At 44.0% G+C, this 18,639-nt stretch overlaps 1 protein-coding gene across 2 annotated transcripts in view; it reads left to right on the plus strand.

Annotated features, from left to right (window-relative positions):
* LPIN2 (lipin 2) overlaps positions 1-4,557 on the plus strand; it is a 599,770-nt gene extending 595,213 nt beyond the window's left edge. For both annotated transcript variants that reach the window (XM_069219965.1, XM_069219964.1), the window contains exon 20: positions 2,309-4,557. In XM_069219965.1, coding sequence (XP_069076066.1) covers positions 2,309-2,453 — 145 coding nt within the window. In that variant the 3' untranslated portion in view covers positions 2,454-4,557. The remainder of the gene's footprint in view (positions 1-2,308) is intronic.
* The last annotated feature ends 14,082 nt before the right edge of the window (positions 4,558-18,639 follow it).

The raw sequence follows: 18,639 nt of genomic DNA on the forward strand, positions 1-18,639 counted from the left end.
ACTAACTCCTGGTCCCGTGTGTAAAGATCCCACTAGACAGTCAATCAAAAAAAGATTACACACGGTTCCATATAGAAAAATGGGTTTCTTTCGGATAGAACACTTGGTCCATAGATGAGAACCAGAGCTGTTCGAAGCAAGGGCCCTCACTCACCGTCCGGTGACATGCTTCATCATAGGGCCAGCTCCTCGTCAGGCCGGCGCTGCAATGCCTGACGGGCCCCACAAGGGGGCTCTTTGCCGGAGATCTTTTGTGAAACAAATATAGCCGGCAAAAAACAGATAAATGAAGGATTGGCAAGTAAAGAGATTAAAAATGTCTAGAGGTAACTGCTAATAATTTTAATACTTGTGTTTATACCTCTGACAAGATTAAAAACCAGAAAACGGGGAATTAGTGGGATGATGACCACAAACCCCATAAAAATACTCTTTGAGAGCCATGACATATAAGAGATGGAGCACACAGGGTCCCCTGTGTTACTCTAATGGGTCAACATGTTTCTCGCTAATGTCTGGAAAATTAACTTTTGCGATTCATCAGGACCTAGTAACGTACCTAATCCTATGGATGGTGGGAATTTCCACAAATATAGATCAAAACCCTCCAAAAATTAATGGTAGGGCCACATCGGGGGAGTCCAGGCTAAAAAATCAACTCTGATTTGGAGTCCAGACGGTCATTGCCGATGAACCTGTGCCAAGACGCTCACCCAGTATTAACCTCTAGACATTATTAATCTCTTTAATCTCTTTACTTGCCAATCCTTCATTTATCTGTTTTTTGACCGGCTATATTTGTTTCACAAAAGATCTCCGGCAAAGAGCCCCCTTGTGGGGCCCGTCAGGCATTGCAGCGCCGGCCTGACGAGGAGCTGGCCCTATGATGAAGCATGTCACCGGACGGTGAGTGAGGGCCCTTGCTTCGAACAGCTCTGGTTCTCATCTATGGACCAAGTGTTCTATCCGAAAGAAACCCATTTTTCTATATGGAACCGTGTGTAATCTTTTTTTGATTGACTGGAGAGACTCCACTGTCTGGACCTAAAAAGAGCGTTGGCGTTCTATCTCAATCATACTAAAGATTTCCGGGTGGTTGATCAACTCTTCGTTGGCTATGTGGGTGTGATAAAAGGGAAGGCGGTGCAAAAGCGTACCATCTCTCGATGGGTGCTTCTTTGCATCAAAATGTTCTACGCTTTGGCTAAGAAGCAACCTCCTGAAGGCTTGCATTCTCATTCCACCAGAGCAACTGCTGCTTCCACTGCGTTAGCACGCGGAGTTCCTGTCCTGGATATCTGAGAGGCAGCTACGTGGGCATCCCTGCACACGTTTGCTAAGCATTACTGCCTGGACAATCCAGTCCGTCGAGACGGCTACTTTGGTCTTTCGGTCCTGCAGGACTTTCTAGTATGATATTGGTTCGCAGCCCACCACCGAGCATGGCATTGCTTGGGTATTTATTCTAAGGTAAGGAATCTGCAACTAGACGTCTCTATCAGATGTACAAGTTACTTACCTTCGGTAACAAAATATTTGGTAGAGACATATTCTAGTTTTAAGATTCCTTACTGGCCACCCATCCTCCCTGCTTGCGCACTGATTTCTAGGGACAGGGATTCCCCTTTCAGGTCCTTGGCTCTGGTGCACCAATATCAGTGTTCTTAGCGGCTCTGCGCTCTGCCGTGGAAAGTCGTTAACAAAAAACTGACGTCACTGCGCAAGGGCAGCGTCCATGTACTACTCCTGATGTCATCATGGCGACTATGACGCCTGCAGAGTCAACAGAGGCCACCTACCGACGCGCAAGTGTATTGCTTGAAGAAAAATCTCCGAATCCAGTCTTACGCCTGGGGAAAACTTCTAAGGTAAGGAATCTGCAACTGGAATATGTCTACCAGATATTTTGTTACCAGTAAGTAACTTGTACTTTAGTTTAACAACAATTGAAAAAGGGTTTGCTTATTTTAGCTTTCCTGAACTTGTTTAAAAAACTTTTTGTCTATTGCGTATTCCGTTCCTAGTGTGACTGAGAACAGAATCCAATTGCATTTTGTTTTTGTCGCGTTGGTTAATTGTTTTCTAGATGTTCACGTGTAAAACACAAGGTTTAAATGTAACTGGTTGATTTTTTTTTATGCATGTTTGCCCTGGTAACTTTATTTTCAATGTGTTCCCTTTTTCTGTTGTTGTGCTTTATTATACAGCAGCATCTCACTTCTAGTCACCCGTTTAAGGAATGCATTTATTTTCACTTGTGCCCGTGTGCCACGTATTGTTAAATTCACTGTTTTTGTCTCTTTTATAGGTACAGCAGGCTGAGTGAACTTGTGGACCATCTGTTTCCACTGCTCACTAAAGAACAGAGCTGTGCATTTCAGTGCCCAGAGTTTAGCACATTTTGCTTCTGGAGACAACCAATTCCTGATTGTAACCTGGATGAAATAACTTAAATTTCAGTCTACACTAGCCAGGACTAATTGTCCAATGTGAACTTTATCAATATTAACTCGTCTGTACCATAAGTGTTTTTTTTTTGTTTGTAAAGGCCGGTGCCTGTTTACATGCCTCAAACCTCATCCATTCTATACCCATCTAATTTCAGTGCAGAAAAGAAAAGCCTTGTAGATTGTTCCTTTCTGCTCAGAGAGCACTGTTGTGCAAGAGATGATGTATTACGTTGCAATTTCAGATTATTTGGGGTTTACTTTTATTTTAAAGGTATTAACAGTGTTGCCAGTATCTATGCAGCATACCTATTGCCTCGCTGTACATCTGCTCTCAACTTCACTTATCTTGGAATAAGAGTTAATTTTCCTCAGGTAACATAAACTATCAGGTATTTTTACTCTATACCCAATTATGAAAAAACTTCTACTACTAGAGGTTAGTTGTGACCACAAACATACCTCATATTAATTACTGGACTCATTCTGAGCGTTACCTTTTTCTTTACTACCATCCTCCTCTAGCCCCTACCGCCCCGCCCCCACCCAAAAAAAAAAAAAGTTAACGTTTCAGGTTCCAGCTATGTGAATTAAAAATTCATGAACAATTTTACAAAAACGTTATTATCAAGAAATGCACATGGGATTGCAACTTTTGTGTGATATAATCATTGGGTGGTTGGAATCAAATTCTGATTAAATATTTCAGGACCACCTTGAAGAAACCTTAGCCCTGACCATAGCCATTTTGTGATGTGCATTGTCAAAAATTGCCAAAAGTGTGCCAACGAATATGTACCTCCTGTGTGATCAAAATGTGAACCTGCTGACTGTACTGGCAATATGGTAAATATTTCCTTTTGTGTGCATTTTTGTAGGTTATGTTAGAATGGTCAACCTAAACAAACGATCGACATCATTGTTACAACCTTTATTCATCTCATTCAAGCTCACTCACTTGTTTGCTTAATGGATTCTAGTGTCTGATAAGTTTTCTATTATTTTGCAACATTTAAAGTGTTTACAACAGGATCCTGTGGTATCTATAGTATGAAAACATCTATTGTGTTTACTTTGTTTCCTTCTTCCAACATCCTATACTGCAAGCCTTTTTGCAGTGGCCCAAGCACTGATTCTATATTTATTCTTAATTAATTTGTCAATATCATTTCTTAAATAAAGGACAAAGGAGTTTCCAGTTTTGGCCCTTTAGTGCCAGATCCATGCTAGATTTTCAAAATACAGACAATAGATAAATTTACATGCAAATAATCTAAAGGAATATCATTAACCTAGTCAAGGATTGTAGTCAATGTCTGGCATGTACCCAGCATGCTCTAATCCATTTTGAACACCCCTGTTTTAAGGCGTTCTTCATTTGGGCCTGCTCTTCCAGATTATACATGGTTTATCCCTTTCGTGTCTTATCTTCATGAAGTCTATCTAGTTTGTCCGCCTGAGTAGGATGAGGGAGCATAGTTCGTACACCATCTTTAACAGTGGGTCTTACTCCTAGTTCTTATCTCGAGTGCACTGCAAAATTAGTTTCAACTTCATGTTCTGAAAGATTCTCTTCGTTTTCATTCTGGAAAACCTGTTTTGCCAAGTTTTAAATTTGCTTTTTCGCATTTTAGTGGCTGTGAATGTACACTGTGGCCAAGTATTGTAGTACTTGGTTTCTTGAAAGGTTGTCTCCCACTGCTTTCCCACTCTAGGCATGGCTCAGTTATTTATAAAATAGACAACATGACAGTTCCCATCAGCTCTGTTGGGCAGCGCTTGTGTTGTTTGTGGGATCTTTTTCAGCACCTGCAGGATAAAGATAACCAAGCCACCAAAATGGATGTTCTGTTCTCTCAAGTGATGCACTAGTTGGGGTATTGGGCACTGTGTGCAAGCTGATAATGAAGGAGATGATCGTATGGCTATTCTCTATAGAAGAACAAAGTCATTTCAACTGAAGTTGTTGTAAGTTTCGCCTCTTACTCTCCTAGCTTAGTTTGAGTGTGTCTTGGGTCTCATTGTCTTACAGAGGTTTTTATTTGAAAATCTTTAAAATAAGTATCATCAGTTATACTTTACAAAATAAATCGTATTTATTTATATGAAATGTGTTCTTGTTTTTATTTGTTTATTTTTTGTTTTTATAGTTTGTAACCAGAATTTGCAAAGAAGCCCTACCGCTTAAATAAGTGCTGACAGCTGAGTTAGAACTTGCTTTATTTGGCATTGACCAAGCTCGTAGCCCATTGGCAGAACTTAACATCTCCCTTCCCAGGTTTGACTCACCAATTAGCAGCATATACCCCATCTTTCTAAATTCCGAAGTCGGAAATAGCACCATTGTATTGCATCATGAAACATATTTTTCATGCCACTCTTGGTATCCTTGTGCCTGAGTCAGAGTCATTTGTACAGCCATGTGTACATTATGCGTGCAGACGGAGGCTTTTATGATCGTAAATTCAGTATCTTAGTATACTGAACTGGAAATGTGGAATTTTATCATTTTAAGTGCGCTTATGACAGCCATAGATCTATACTGAGTGTGGATATATATTGTAAGTTCAAAGTTAGAGACTGAAAGAGGGATTGCCATGCAAAATACATGGAACACCAACAAATGAACACGTTTATGGATGTTCACAAGCATTTTGCATGGACATTCTCTTCTTGAAAACACGTGTAAAAATGTTGTTGAAAAAGGCGTGAAGAGCTTTGGTTTTGGTGGTCATGGGAAGGGAACACACCCAGATTTAATGGTGTGCATTAGAAGGTGAAAGGGACAAAAACACTTGTCCAAGAGTGCCAGAAGTGCTGCCTGGTATTTTTTGGAAAACACATAAAATTCTGAAATGTACCCTGAGTTTAGGAGGAAACATAGGAGGGTGGTTTTCCTACTTTTTCTTCGAAATGCTTTGCGGGTTGTGCTCCTAGTTATTAAAATGTATATAACTCATTCTAACACCAGTACAGCAACATTTTATGATTTTGCCACTTTTCAAAATTGAATGGTGGGTGATATGTGAAATTTGCACTATATGACAACTGGTCAAGTGCATAATGTATGGAGCATGTGTTCGACTGTGGAATTAACCTGTAAATTGTAAACTATGCAGTTGACTCACTTAGTTATTTAACATGTAAATTTGGTTATTTGATGTCTGTAAAGTGGACATCACCCTGCTTCTAGACTACTTGCTTGGCATGGGGATATCCTTTTAAGTGTGTGTCTTTTTCTCAAAACATAGTTGTTTTTTAGCTTCCTATGGCCATATCTCAGCTCACTAGGTCAAAAGTAACTTTAACCATGGATTATTTGTTACATACAGTAGCATAAGAACTGGGGCATCACGTTACAAAATCTAAAGCCCCCTGTCCTATTTTCTTCTCAACATTGTATAACCTTTCCTTGATTAACAGAACCCCTCTGCATTGTAACAGCTTTTCCCTCCTTCACTTCAGTTCGGTATGGTGGTATTTTAGAAGTGCTTTAAAAACAAATGCGCTACACACTGGTTCCTCTAGACTACACAACGTAAAAAGAAACGCATATCAAAAGGCCAATTAACATGAAACGGAAATTGTACAAGTACAAACTCTAAAAGAAACAACTTGACAACGCTCTCTTAAAAGGGCCATTGATGACTAGCTTCTTCCCTCTCATCCCTCACCGATGAGGCGTTTCTTCCTTCACCCACTCGCTGCCTAAGGTACTGTTGATCACTTCTTGTGCTGTATGCTAAGAGTTAATGATGTCTTGGAAATAAACTGTTTGGAAGACCTGATTATTGGTTCACCAAGATAGACGAGGATAGAGACCCCTCTCTGGATAGGTCAACCACTGGGTCATCTTTAACGGTCTTGACTATGGATGTGTCCCTCAATGCCCCCGTCAGTCAGTCGTGCTTCTTTTACGATTCTGATTTTCCACGGATTCACCACAGCTTGTGTGGTAGGTGCTGTGTTTTACAGCTGCTCGTGCCTCTTTCGAGAATCTTCACCAGTTCCTGCACTGGCATAGCTGTTTCTCTTCTAGACCCAGTTATTAAACTCAACAGCTAGTGAGGGACGTGCGTTCCTTATTACTGAGTTGCCGTTTTCTATACTTTTTGAATGTGACATTGCAGTCTTTTTATTAACCCTTGTACCCTTCCTTATACATCGAACCACATAAAACTTTGACACCAGATCTCGTCTGAGAAAGCTACTTCCTTGATGGTTTAGGGTCACAGGATTGTATTTAAAAATGCCACAAGATTGCTACTTCCATTTTCAATCACAAATTTCAAATTGTCTCTAAAGTTTTTTGTTGTTTTTTTTTTTATAACAAATATGGCGAAGCTGGCAGGAGGCTATGAAACTGAAGCTAAACTAAAGGTTTAAGCTACCTGTGCACGCTCAGACGACCTTTATTGACAGTGGTTTATGTTCATTTCAAACAGTACATCCATGTTTTTGAAAGAACGCACTAATTTGGTGTTCTTACCCCAAAGCTGTAATGACCTAAATAGAAAACTCCTAGCTCACGAACATGCCTTTTCCCTCAGCCATGCGAGTCAGTTGCAACACTGCAACTAACAAAAGGCGATGTTGCCTTCAGTTTCTCTAAGATAGACCAGCATGCTGGAAGTACCGGCCACAGAGAGGCCATGTTCAGCCCCAGTGTCCCTTTCTGTCCTCGAGACCCAGTGCGACTGAGCATGCAGCCTCCTTACTCATGATTCACTACATGCTGCCTGCTGAGTGATGAGGTGTGCAGGAAGCAGTCTGGGCTGCTGCCTAAAATTCACAATCCGATTATAGAAATGTGGAACGAAGTACATATTACAGACTTCACCACCATGCACGTTTCTGATCGCCGATGTCACCTGTCTGTTTTGCAGTCACTCACCGTGGCTCTAACCCAACAGTTACACTTTTCGATTTCTCTTGCATCAAGTTAGTGTTGTGTTATCGGTGAGGGGACGTTCAGTGTGTGTGTGGAAAGATGGCCTGGATGTATGTTGGAAGAAATGCTGGGGATTCTATGTTCAAGTTGAATAACTGCGCAATCAATTCAGGTTTGCACAAGTCGACCGATTCTTTCTGTGAAAGACTGGCATTTCTGTGTAACTTACACATCCGCTGTAGCACATTACATTGATGAAGAAATACAGTCACATATTTCTTTTGAATTGTAAAAGCTAAATGCTTTGAGAGTGTTTAGGTTGATAACAAGAATACGTTGTTATTCCAGGACTCCGAGCTAGGCATTAAACTCAATTGCCCCATTTCTTTTCAAGTGAAGTAAAGACTATTTAGTGTGTGCATTATCACGGAACGCCGATATTGTCCTTTTCATTGCAGTTTGCTGTTTGATTTTTCTAGAAATATGCAAAACCGTCGTGTAACTTTGGAAGCGTTCCCCTTTCTATGACATTTTTGAAAATCAGGGTCCTCGTTTGGGGCCTGTGATGTTTTTACTATTTTTCTGAATTGTCAAAGACGTTTTCCCCTGGGAAAGCCTTTAATACCAAAATCAACTTTTTCCACTTAAAAAGCTTGCTCCTTAGTGCATTGGACTATATTTGGTGAGGCTCTGGGCAGATGATTTAACATGTTCTGTCTACTTACATGGAAGTGCAGTCATCGTATTTTAACAGTTCATTAAGTCTAAAAAGGTAAAATGGGTGTTTCAGAAGCATTGATTGGTCATCACCTTGCCGTTTTTTTTTTAATTTCCTCATTGTCACTGTTTGCCTTCAAAAAGTAGCACCGGTTCCGAACATGCACAAAAAACACTGCTTAAATGGAGAGATCAGTGTTTGAAGTTGGTTCAATATTCCCATGCTGTATTTTTTAAAGAGGGTTTTGATTGGTCTAACCGATCTATTCTGTTTTCTTTCAGGTAGACGTGGGAACTGCCACCTTTTGTTATTTAGTGCAGGAGTCGATAGACCAAGTAGTAGATTTTATTGGATTTTCCTTTTAAAAACTGCATTCTGCTTGCTTATCCGTGAAAGTGGATAAACGGCTTTAAGTTTAGCTTATTAAGTTTTGTCTTTAAAAATAAGATTGAAAACGTAATTCTTTGACTAGCTCAAGGGCAAAAAACATGTTTCATGAAGTCCTCTTTATACATGTCAAAATATTTTGTTTTGTAAAGATTGTACAGTTTGGGTGGTTAGCTCATACTTGTGTGCAATGTTTACCAATGTTCAGCACAAGATAGTCCCACAATAAACAAATTGAACTTACACAGTCTCTATCCTTTCTTCTAAGGACACAATGGGCTCTCTGATGAGTTGCCAGTATGTTAACACACGCGGTTTATGCTTGTTTCCAGATGGCCACAATGTGACGTCTGAACTGATGTTGGCTGGAATTTATCTCTGACTTTTGTTTATAACTGCATTGAACAATGGAAGTGTGTATTGTGGTAGCTTTAAGAAGAGTAAAATCATCAGCGTGGTTAGCCACTGTCTATCTACGCTATGAAGTTTTTGAAATATGATTTTCATTTTGCTTATTTCAGTGTGTAACATGGCAGGCCTCAAGTAGGTAACCTGATCTCATTCTGCCAATGCAGAGATTATTATACGACTCATTAGTTCCTTGTCTTTAGTGCTGTTAAATATTTAGTGTTGTGATTGCTGCCACTCGTTCCATCTACACGTGGGTGTTAGCTGAAAGTTAAAGTGCAGACACTGCTCCAAACACTTAACAATTGTCTGATATGACGGTAAGTGGATCTGAGTTTGTGTTTTAAAACACGAGACTTCTGGAGCACCCTGCACCTTAGGTCAGATGTTCAAGTTTTAAAAATCATCAGTATTAAAAACCTCATTGAAAGTGACATCGCAGAGCTATTGCCTTGATTACATAATAGGAAATGTCGTTGGAGGAACTGACCTCAGAGTTAAATGGATAAACATGAACAAAATAACGTGAACTCTCAGTGAAATATACATGAGTTGCCTAGATCTCTCTGAAGTAAATAAAATTACCCGTTGGTTCAATGAGTGACTTAATCATCCAGACTCCTCTGAAAAGGATGATGTTAAATATACACTCCATGAAATTAATTTAATTGCTTTAATAGCCCTCAAAAGAGAAACATCCAGCCGCTCTCAAATGGTAAGCATTAGTTAGTTGCATGATCTTTCAGGAACAGACCTGTGCCATCACTGGTACACAACACTTCTGGATCTGTCAGTAGTACCCCATTGTAAGGAAATGCCTCCTTAGCATGGTTACCCCCAGACGCTTTGCCTTTGCTGATGCTAAGTTATGATTTAAAAGTGTGCTGGGACCCTGCTAACCAGGCCCTAGCACCAGTGTTCTTTCCCTAAACTGTATTTTTGTCTCCACAATTGGCACAACCCTGGCACTCAGGTACGTCCCTTGTAACTGGTACCAAGGGCCCTGATGCCAGGGAAGGTCTCTAAGGGATGCAGCATGTCTTATGCCACCCTAGGGACCCCTCACTCAGCACATGCACACTGCTTCACAGCTTGTGTGTGCTAGTGGGGAGAAAATGACTAAGTCGACATGGCACTCCCGTCAGAGTGCCATGCCAATCTCACACTGCCTGTGGGATAGGTATGTCACCCCTCTAGCAGGCCTTTCAGCCCTAAGGCAGGGTGCACTATACCACAGGTGAGGGCATAAGTGCATGAGCACTATGCCCCTACAGTGTCTAAGCAAAATCTTAGACATTGTAAGTGCAGGGTAGCCATAAAGAGTATATGGTCTGGGAGTTTGTCAAACACGAACTCCACAGTTCCATAATGGCAACACTGAATACTGGGATGTTTGGTTTCAAACTTCTCAGCACAATAAATGCACACTGATGCCAGTGTACAATTTATTGTACAATACACCCAAAGGGCATATTAGAGATGCCAGACATGTTGCTGGCCACATGGGGAGAGTGCCTTTGTCACTCAGTGGCCAGGAACAGAGCCTGTACTGGGTGGAGGTGCTTCTCACCTCCCCCTGCAGGAACTGTAACACCTGGCGGTGAGCTTTAAAGGCTCACCCCTTTTGTAACAGCGACCCAGGACATCCCAGCTAGTGGAGATGCCCGCCCCTCCGGCCACTCCCCCCACTTTTGGTGGCAAGGCTGGAGGAGATAATGAGAAAAACAAGGAGTCACCACCCACCAGTCAGGACAGCCCCTAAGGTGTCCTGAGCTGAGGTGACCCCTGCCTTGAGAAATCCTCCATCTTGAGTTAGGAAGATTCCCCCAAGAGGATTAGGAATGTGCCCCCCTCCCCACAGGGAAGAGGCACAAAGAGGGTGTAGCCACCCTAAAGGACAGTAGCCATTGGCTACTGCCCTCCGAGACCTTAACACCCCCCTAAATCCAGTATTTAGGGGCACCCCAGCACCTAGGAAACTAGATTCCTGCAACCTTAACAAGAAGAAGGACTGCTGACCTGAAGTCCTGCAGAGAAGACGGAGACGACAACTGCTTTGGCCCCAGCCCTACCGGCCTGTCTCCCAACTTCGAAGAAAACTGCAGCAGCGACACATCCAACAGGGACCAGCGGCATCTGAAGCCTCAGAGGACTGCCCTGCACCCAAGGACCAAGAAACTCCTGTGAACAGTGGCTCTGTTCAAAAACCTGCAACTTCTTTGCAACAAAGAAGCAACTTTATAGACTTCACGTTTCCCGCCGGAATCGTGAGACTTCCCACTCTGCACCCAACGCCCCCGGCTCGACCTGCAGAAAACAAACACCTCAGGGAGGACTCCCCGGCGACTGCGAGCCCGTGAGTAACCAGAGACGACCCCTCTGATCCCCCACAGCGACGCCTGCAGAGAGAATCCAGAGGCACCCCCCGACGGCGACTGCCTGTAACAAGGGACCCGACGCCTGGAACCAACACTGCACCCGCAGCCCCCAGGACCTGAAGGAACCGAACTCCAGTGCAGGAGTGACCCCCAGGCGACTATCTGCCTAGCCCAGGTGGTGGCTACCCCGAGGAGCCCCCCCGTGCCTGCCTGCATCGTTGAAGTGACCCCCGGGTCCCTCCATTGTTTTCAATCTAAAACCCGACGCCTGTTTGCACACTGCACCCGGCCGCCCCTGTGCCGCTGAGGGTGTACTTTCTGTGCCTTCTTGTGTCCCCCCCCGTGCCCTACAAAACCCCCTGGTCTGTCCCCCGAGGACGCAGGTACTTAACTGCTGGCAGACTGGAACCGGGGCACCCCTGTTTTCCATTGAAGCCTATGTGTTTTGGGCACCTCTTTGACCTCTGCAACTGAGCGGCCCAGAGCTGCTGATGTGGTAACTTTGGGGTTGCCTTGAACCCGCAATGGTGGGCTACCTATGCCCCAACTTTGAGACTTGTAAGTGTTTTACTTACCTTCAAACCTAACCTTTACTTACCTCCCCCAGGAACTGTTGATTTTTGCACTAAGTGCCCACTTTTAAAATAGCTTACTGCCATTTTTACAAAGACTGTATGTGATATTGCTTGTATTCAAAGTTCCTAAAGTATCTAAGTGAAGTACCTTACATTTAAAGTGTTTAATGTAAATCTTGAACCTGTGGTTCTTAAAATAAACTAAGAAAATATATATTTCAATATAAAAACCTATTGGCCTGGAATAAGTCTTTGAGTGTGTGTGTTCCTCATTTATTGCCTGTGTGTGAACAACAAATGCTTAACACTACCCTCTGATAAGCCTACTGCTCGACCACACTACCACAAAATAGAGCATTAGAATTATCTACTTTTGCCACTATCTTACCTCTAAGGGGAACCCTTGGACTCTGTGCACATTATTTCTTACTTTGAAATAGTATATACAGAGCCAGCTTCCTACACCCATCACAAACTTCCAAACAGACCAGGTCTATTAACTCAGAACAAGGGTCAAATCAGGCATCCCAGTGTACTCAACTTAGCCATTTGGCTTCTGAGGTCTTAAAGTTTGGATATTTACACCTTCCATTAGAATGTATGGAAGTTTTAAAACAAGCACACAAACCAACAACTTGACAATGCTATGCAAACAAGTGGAAACGGTTTGTTTACTACTGCCAACCTAAAAATATAGATCCACTTAAAGCATCAATACAAGATATTGTATGTTACCTGGTTTATTTACAAAAAGCAAATGTAGCTTTTTCCTCTATTAAAATTAATCTCACGGCTATATCAGCATACTTACAAACCATGCAACATACTTCTCTCTTCAGAGTTCCTGTCATAAAAGCCTTTACAGAAGGACTAAAACGTATTATTCCACCCAGAACTCCACCAGTTCCTGTATGGAATCTCAATATTGTACTCACAAGATGAATGGGACCACCATTCGAGTCCATGCATTCATGTGATATTCAATTTCTCACATGGAAAGTTGCTTTCTTAGTAGCAATTACTTCATTAAGAAGAGTGAGTGAAATACAAGCATTCACTCTGGAGGAACCTTTTTTCCAAGTTCACAAATGTAAAGTTGTACTTAGGACAAATCCAAGTTTTGCCAAAAGTAGTTTCACCTTTTCACATTAACCAATCAGTGGAATTGCCAGTCTTCTTTCCACAGCCAGACTCAACTGCTGAAAGAGCTCTACACACTCTTGACCTTAAAATAGCTCTAATGTACTATGTTAACAGAACAAAAGATTTTAGGAAAGCAAACCGCTTTTTGTTGCTTTCCAACAACCACATAAAGGTAATCCTATCTCAAAACAAGGATTAGCTAGATGCATTGTGGGATGTATTCAAACATGTTACATTAAAGCAAAAAGGCAACATTAGATAACTCCTAAAGCACATTCCACCAGGAAAAAAGGTGTTTCTATGGCATTTTTAGGAAACATACCAATGGCAGATATATGCAAAGCTGCCACATGGTCCACACCACATACATTCACAAAACATTACTGTGTGGATGTATTATCAAAGCAACAGGCCAATGTTGGTCAAGCAGTATTAAAAACACTATTTCACACCACTTCAACCTCTACAGACTAGCCACCGCTTTACTGGGAGAAGGACTGATTTTCAGTCTATGCACAGCATGTGTATCTGCAGCTACACATGCCACAGAATGGAACATTTTACTTACCCAGTGTACATCTGTTCGTGGCATGCAGTGCTGCAGATTCACTTGCTCCCTCCGTCCTCCCCTGAAGCCTGTAGTCAATGCATTATTTATTTGTACATATGTATATACATTTATATTTGCATGGACATCTTATTTACTTATTACATTTAGCTGTACATTTACATTCTTTCACTCTATCACTCCTTCCTTCTGCGGGAAAATAATCTAACAAAGGAGTCGATGCCCATGCGCACTATCACCGAGAGGAGGAGTCACTCGATCCCGTGACTCGAGAATAGACATATTCGAAGAAAAACAACTTGTAACACTCCGAGCCCAACACTAGATGGCGATCTGTGCACAGCATGTGAATCTGCAGCACTACATGCCACAAAAAGATGTACACGAGTAAGGGACATTTTCCATATTTGTTTTATTATTATATATATATTTGTTTACTAAATACAGTACTTCAGTTCTTTTTTGTCAGACAAATAAGCTAACCTGTGTCCCAGGTACAGTTCTAGGTGAAATACTTTACAGTTACAGTGGCAAAAGGAAATATGTCCCATATTTAGTGTCTATATAAAATGTTCACATATCATGCCAGGATGGCAGTGTCCCTTACACAATGGGTGATTAGCTATTTGCTAGCAGCAACATTGAAATGGCTGCCCGAAAAAATATCCCAGGTATAGTGTCAAGGTAGATGTGTCCTAAATTTAGTCACAGGATGACAATGTCAGTTAAAAAAAAAAAATGGGGGCACTATAAGGTTAAAGTCACTGTAAGGCTAAGATTGTGCCCAGATGTAGTTTCAGAATGCATGTCAAAAACGAAATGTCCAAGTAATGTTACCTACGAAAGCATATAGCACAAATATACTTACTTCCAATCGATCTGCCAGAATGAGTATTTGACAGTCTCTTTACCCTGAACAAATCTACGTTTGATCTACCTAGGTTTCTATGGCAAGGTAAACATTTGCCCTGGGACATTACTCTGCTAAGGAATCATCAGCCGTATTAGATGGTGTGTGTATTAACTTTCCTCATGGGCTTTTTCCCTAATGTCATTGGTCAGATAGAGATGCAGGGATGAAGAACATTCCTCTCATACTATCAGCTTTCTATCTGCCTCCCCCACCCAGAGTCATGCACTTCATCAGTAAATGTCTTAAGGTGATCCCAGCATGCAGTCTGGCAGTACTGCCATTTGTTTTTGTGAGTACCAAAGTTCCATGTATAACTGGGTATGGGTTCAATTTGACTACCAAACAATCATCGCCGACTGTCTTACCCCTCACACTTCTGTCTTCTGAACACAGTTCATCTCTGTCACTCCGGCTTGGGTCCTGGGACCAGTTTGATATATAAAGAACAGACTGCATCATCTTCTATCATGACTCTGTAGAGGAGAAATTAATCCCCTTCTCCAGCACTGAGTCCAGAAGGCAAGAGTGGTTCCTGTCACCAGCAACGCATACTTGCAAATCCATCTGAATGGGACTGTGCAGGCTGGGTACACACTTCCAGCCTCAGAGATTATAATTACCTCACAGAGGACAGTTGCACTGTCCGTCTGATGGAGACTTCTAGTTGTAGATTCTTTACCTTAGAATTTCCCTCAGACGTCAGACGGGATCTGGGGATTTTTCTTCGAGCAGTACCCTGGCGTGCTGAAATGGTGGTGTCAGTTGACTCCGCATCAGTCATTGGCGTCATGGTTGCCGTGATGACATCGCTGTCATATATAGATGCCACCTCGGCGTGGTGACATTAGTTCTTTTCTTTCCACTCTAGCCTACACACAGATCTGGAGAAGAGCTACCCTCAGTCGTTTTTTGACGTTTTGTTGAACTTTTTTGACCACATGGTGCATCAGCATGTCGTCCCAGAAGACCAGATTCAAGCAATGTGACGGATCCGCACCTTGTGTGCTTGTGATGCTTGGAGTGCGACCACGACCCGAAGTCATGCTCCAACTGCCGGGCCATGAATCCAAAAAGCTTTGAGGGAGCAGTCCGTAAAGCTCATGGCAGCCTAGCGCTCAGCTCTGCCTCGCTCCCAGTCCCACTTGAGAGGAAGGCCATGAGACCGCTCGCAGAGCCATCACCACTCTTCCTCATCCCAAACCAAGTCCTCATGACATTCGGGTCACAAGAAGAAGTCGAAGAACAAACGTTCTACAATTTTGTATGATGCGACGCGGGAGGAGCATCGTCATTCTGGGCCTCCGTCCTCCGGGCCTGCGTCTTGGTTGACTCCGTGCCTCCCCGAGTTTCTGGGAGGCGGACCCACCCCTGCCCACCTCAGGGAGTTTTATGAGGCCATGCGCCTCATTTTTGGGCAGTCCGATCCTCTTGTGGTGCCTTCGGGCCCAGTAGGGTCAAAGGGGGCCTCCGCAGGTTCCGCACTGGCGACTTCAGCCTTGGCTCCAGAGGGCACCCCAGGATGCGTTTCCGGATCCGAGCTGATGCCAGTCATGCCATTGCAACCTTCCCTAGCGCCAGTACAGCAGTCAATACTCCCAACATCGGTCGGGCCCACGATCGACATCGACCCCATATTCATTCCCAACTCTGAGCCGGAACGACGTCACCCGACACAGATTCTGACTTCAGCGGGGATCTCCTTCCCCAGGTTGGATTCTGACCCTCATGTCTATGTGTACGGGTAAGGTGAGAGTATTGCGGGTCGCTTGACCCTTTGGAATACCAGCGAGATGACCCTGATGTAGACTGGGCTTAGGAATTGTGTGAAGCTAGTGGTCTAGACACCGCCACTGACTCTGGCATGCTTTCTCCCCCTAACGTGGCTACGGAGGAGGGAGCATCATATTCAGTGGTGGTGAGAAGAGTGGCTGAGGTCCTCGGCCTCAAGTTGCCTTCCTTGCCTGACTGAGGTGCTACAGCCTGGTGCTTCTAGGTAACCCCTTTTGCCCTTCAATGTACCCCTCAATGATATTCTTCTGGGGACATGGCCTAAACCCAGCTCAGGGGCTCCTGCCAACAGGACAGACGCCCACCGCCATAGGCTTGTGCCTAACGACCCTAAATTCCTGAGAGTTTGGTCATCCAGGCCTCTTCCTCTTCTGGCGCATTCCCTTCTGCACTCCTGGACAGGGAATCAAAAAGTCTGAACCAACTTGGGAAGAAAATGCAGGAACGCCCACATCTCTTCCTCCAGTCTGGCATTGCGGTCTGTAAACGCTGCATGGCTTTTGGGACGCTATGCCCATACTTTATGGGATACAGTCTCACAGGTGCTGTCAAGGTCCTGGAGGAGGCTGGGCCATTCTTTCCCACCCTGTTGCTGACATTAGGGATGCAGCCAAGTTCACAATTCGTTGTGGGCTGGACACAACAGACTCACTAGGAAAATTGGTTGCGTTGACAGTGGCCTTACGGCACCACACTTAAATGAGGAAGTCTCGCATTTCGGGAGCAGTCCAGCAGTCGGATGACTGAGAATCATTTGCCACTTCACATGGAGGAAGTTATGGCTCTCTTGGCCAAGGGAGCCATAGAGAGGGTCCCTGTGCCAGAAGTAGATTGTGATTGTTACTCCCGCTACTTCCTGGTGCCAAGAAAGGACAAGGGCCTCCACGCTATCCTAGACCTCTGGTCCCTCAGACTCTTCCTCAGGAATGAGAAGTTCAAAATGCTCACTCTGGCTCAGGTCCTATCTTCCCTGGAGATTGGATGGTAGCGTTGGATTTGCAGGATGCCGTCTTTCATGTTTCTGTCCCGCCTGCCCACAGATGTTACTTGCCGTTCGTGGTAGGCCATGAGCACTTTCAGTTCACAGTGCTCCTCCTTGTCCTTACCAGCACCCCTTGGGTGTTCACAAAAGTGACGGCGGTAGTCGCAGCTCATCTGCACTGGTAGGGGTTTCAGTCTTCCCCTACCTCGATGACTAGCTGTTAAAGGCGAGCATGCCCCAGTCTGTTGTCTCCCAACTCCAGACTAGGCGCAACTCCTGCATTCGCTGGGGTTCACCATAAACTTGCCAAAGTCACACCTGACTCCCACTCAGTCTCTCCCTTTCGCCGGTGCTGTTCTGGACACAGTGCAGTTTTAGGCTTATCCTCCTGAGCAGTGAGTTCAGGATATTCAGGCTATAAAACTGATGTTTCAGACTCTGTCTTGAGTTTTGGTGTGAATGATTCGGGCTGCTGGGCCTCATGGTCACACATGTCAGATGGTCACACGTCAGATGGCATATGTGGGCCTTGCAGTGGGACCAGAAGTTCCATTGGGTGCAGATTCAGGGGAATCTCTCCGATATGATTCAAATCTCAGAGGACACTGCTCAGTGGTGGCTTTTGAACCGCAGTTGGGTCAAAGGCAGATCGCTGTCTCTTCCCCAACCAGATCTCACAGTTTTGACAGATGCGTCACTCATAGGATGGGGTGGCCACATGGGGGAGGCCTCAGGTCTCTGGTTGAATCCGGGCTCCACGTAAACCTTCTGGAGCTCAGGGCGATCAGGCTTGCATTGAAAACATTCCTTCCCTCTCTCAAAGGGAAAGTGGTGTAGGTGTTGATGGACAACACCACCGCCATGTGGCACTTCAACAAGGAGGGCAGGGTGGGATCGTGGACCCTTTGTCAGCAGGCTCTGCTCTTCTGGACATCGCTGAAACATCAGGGCATATCCCTGGTGGTTCAATATCTGGCTGGCTCTCTGAACACCAAAGCAGACAAACTCAGCTGTCAATACATGGTCGATGACCAATGGTGTATCCAACTGGAGGTGGCACAAGGACTCTCAGCAGTGGGTAGAGCCTTGGTTAGATTGGTTTGCCTTCACAGAGAATGTGCAATTCAGCTGTTTTGGGCATTGGAGTTTCCAAGGCTGCTCTTGCTCGGTGACGCATTCCGTCTTGAGTGGAACTCAGGCCCTCCTATACACCTTTCTTCCAATACCGCTTCTGGACAGAGTTCTCAAGAAGATCAAGAACAACTGTGCCCAAGTTATTCTTGTGGCTCTGCACTGGGCACGAAGAGTATGGTATCCCGAGCTTCTGAGCATGGCCATCGATCCTCCGAGCAGACTGTTCCTTCGGGAGGATCTTCTGTTGGAGCAGCAGGGGAGAGTTCTCCACCTGAACCCGTCCAGCCTCCACCTTCTTGCATGGAGA

This window comes from Pleurodeles waltl, chromosome 2_2 (genome assembly GCF_031143425.1).
Source record: "Pleurodeles waltl isolate 20211129_DDA chromosome 2_2, aPleWal1.hap1.20221129, whole genome shotgun sequence".
NCBI classification, from domain to species: domain Eukaryota; kingdom Metazoa; phylum Chordata; class Amphibia; order Caudata; family Salamandridae; genus Pleurodeles; species Pleurodeles waltl.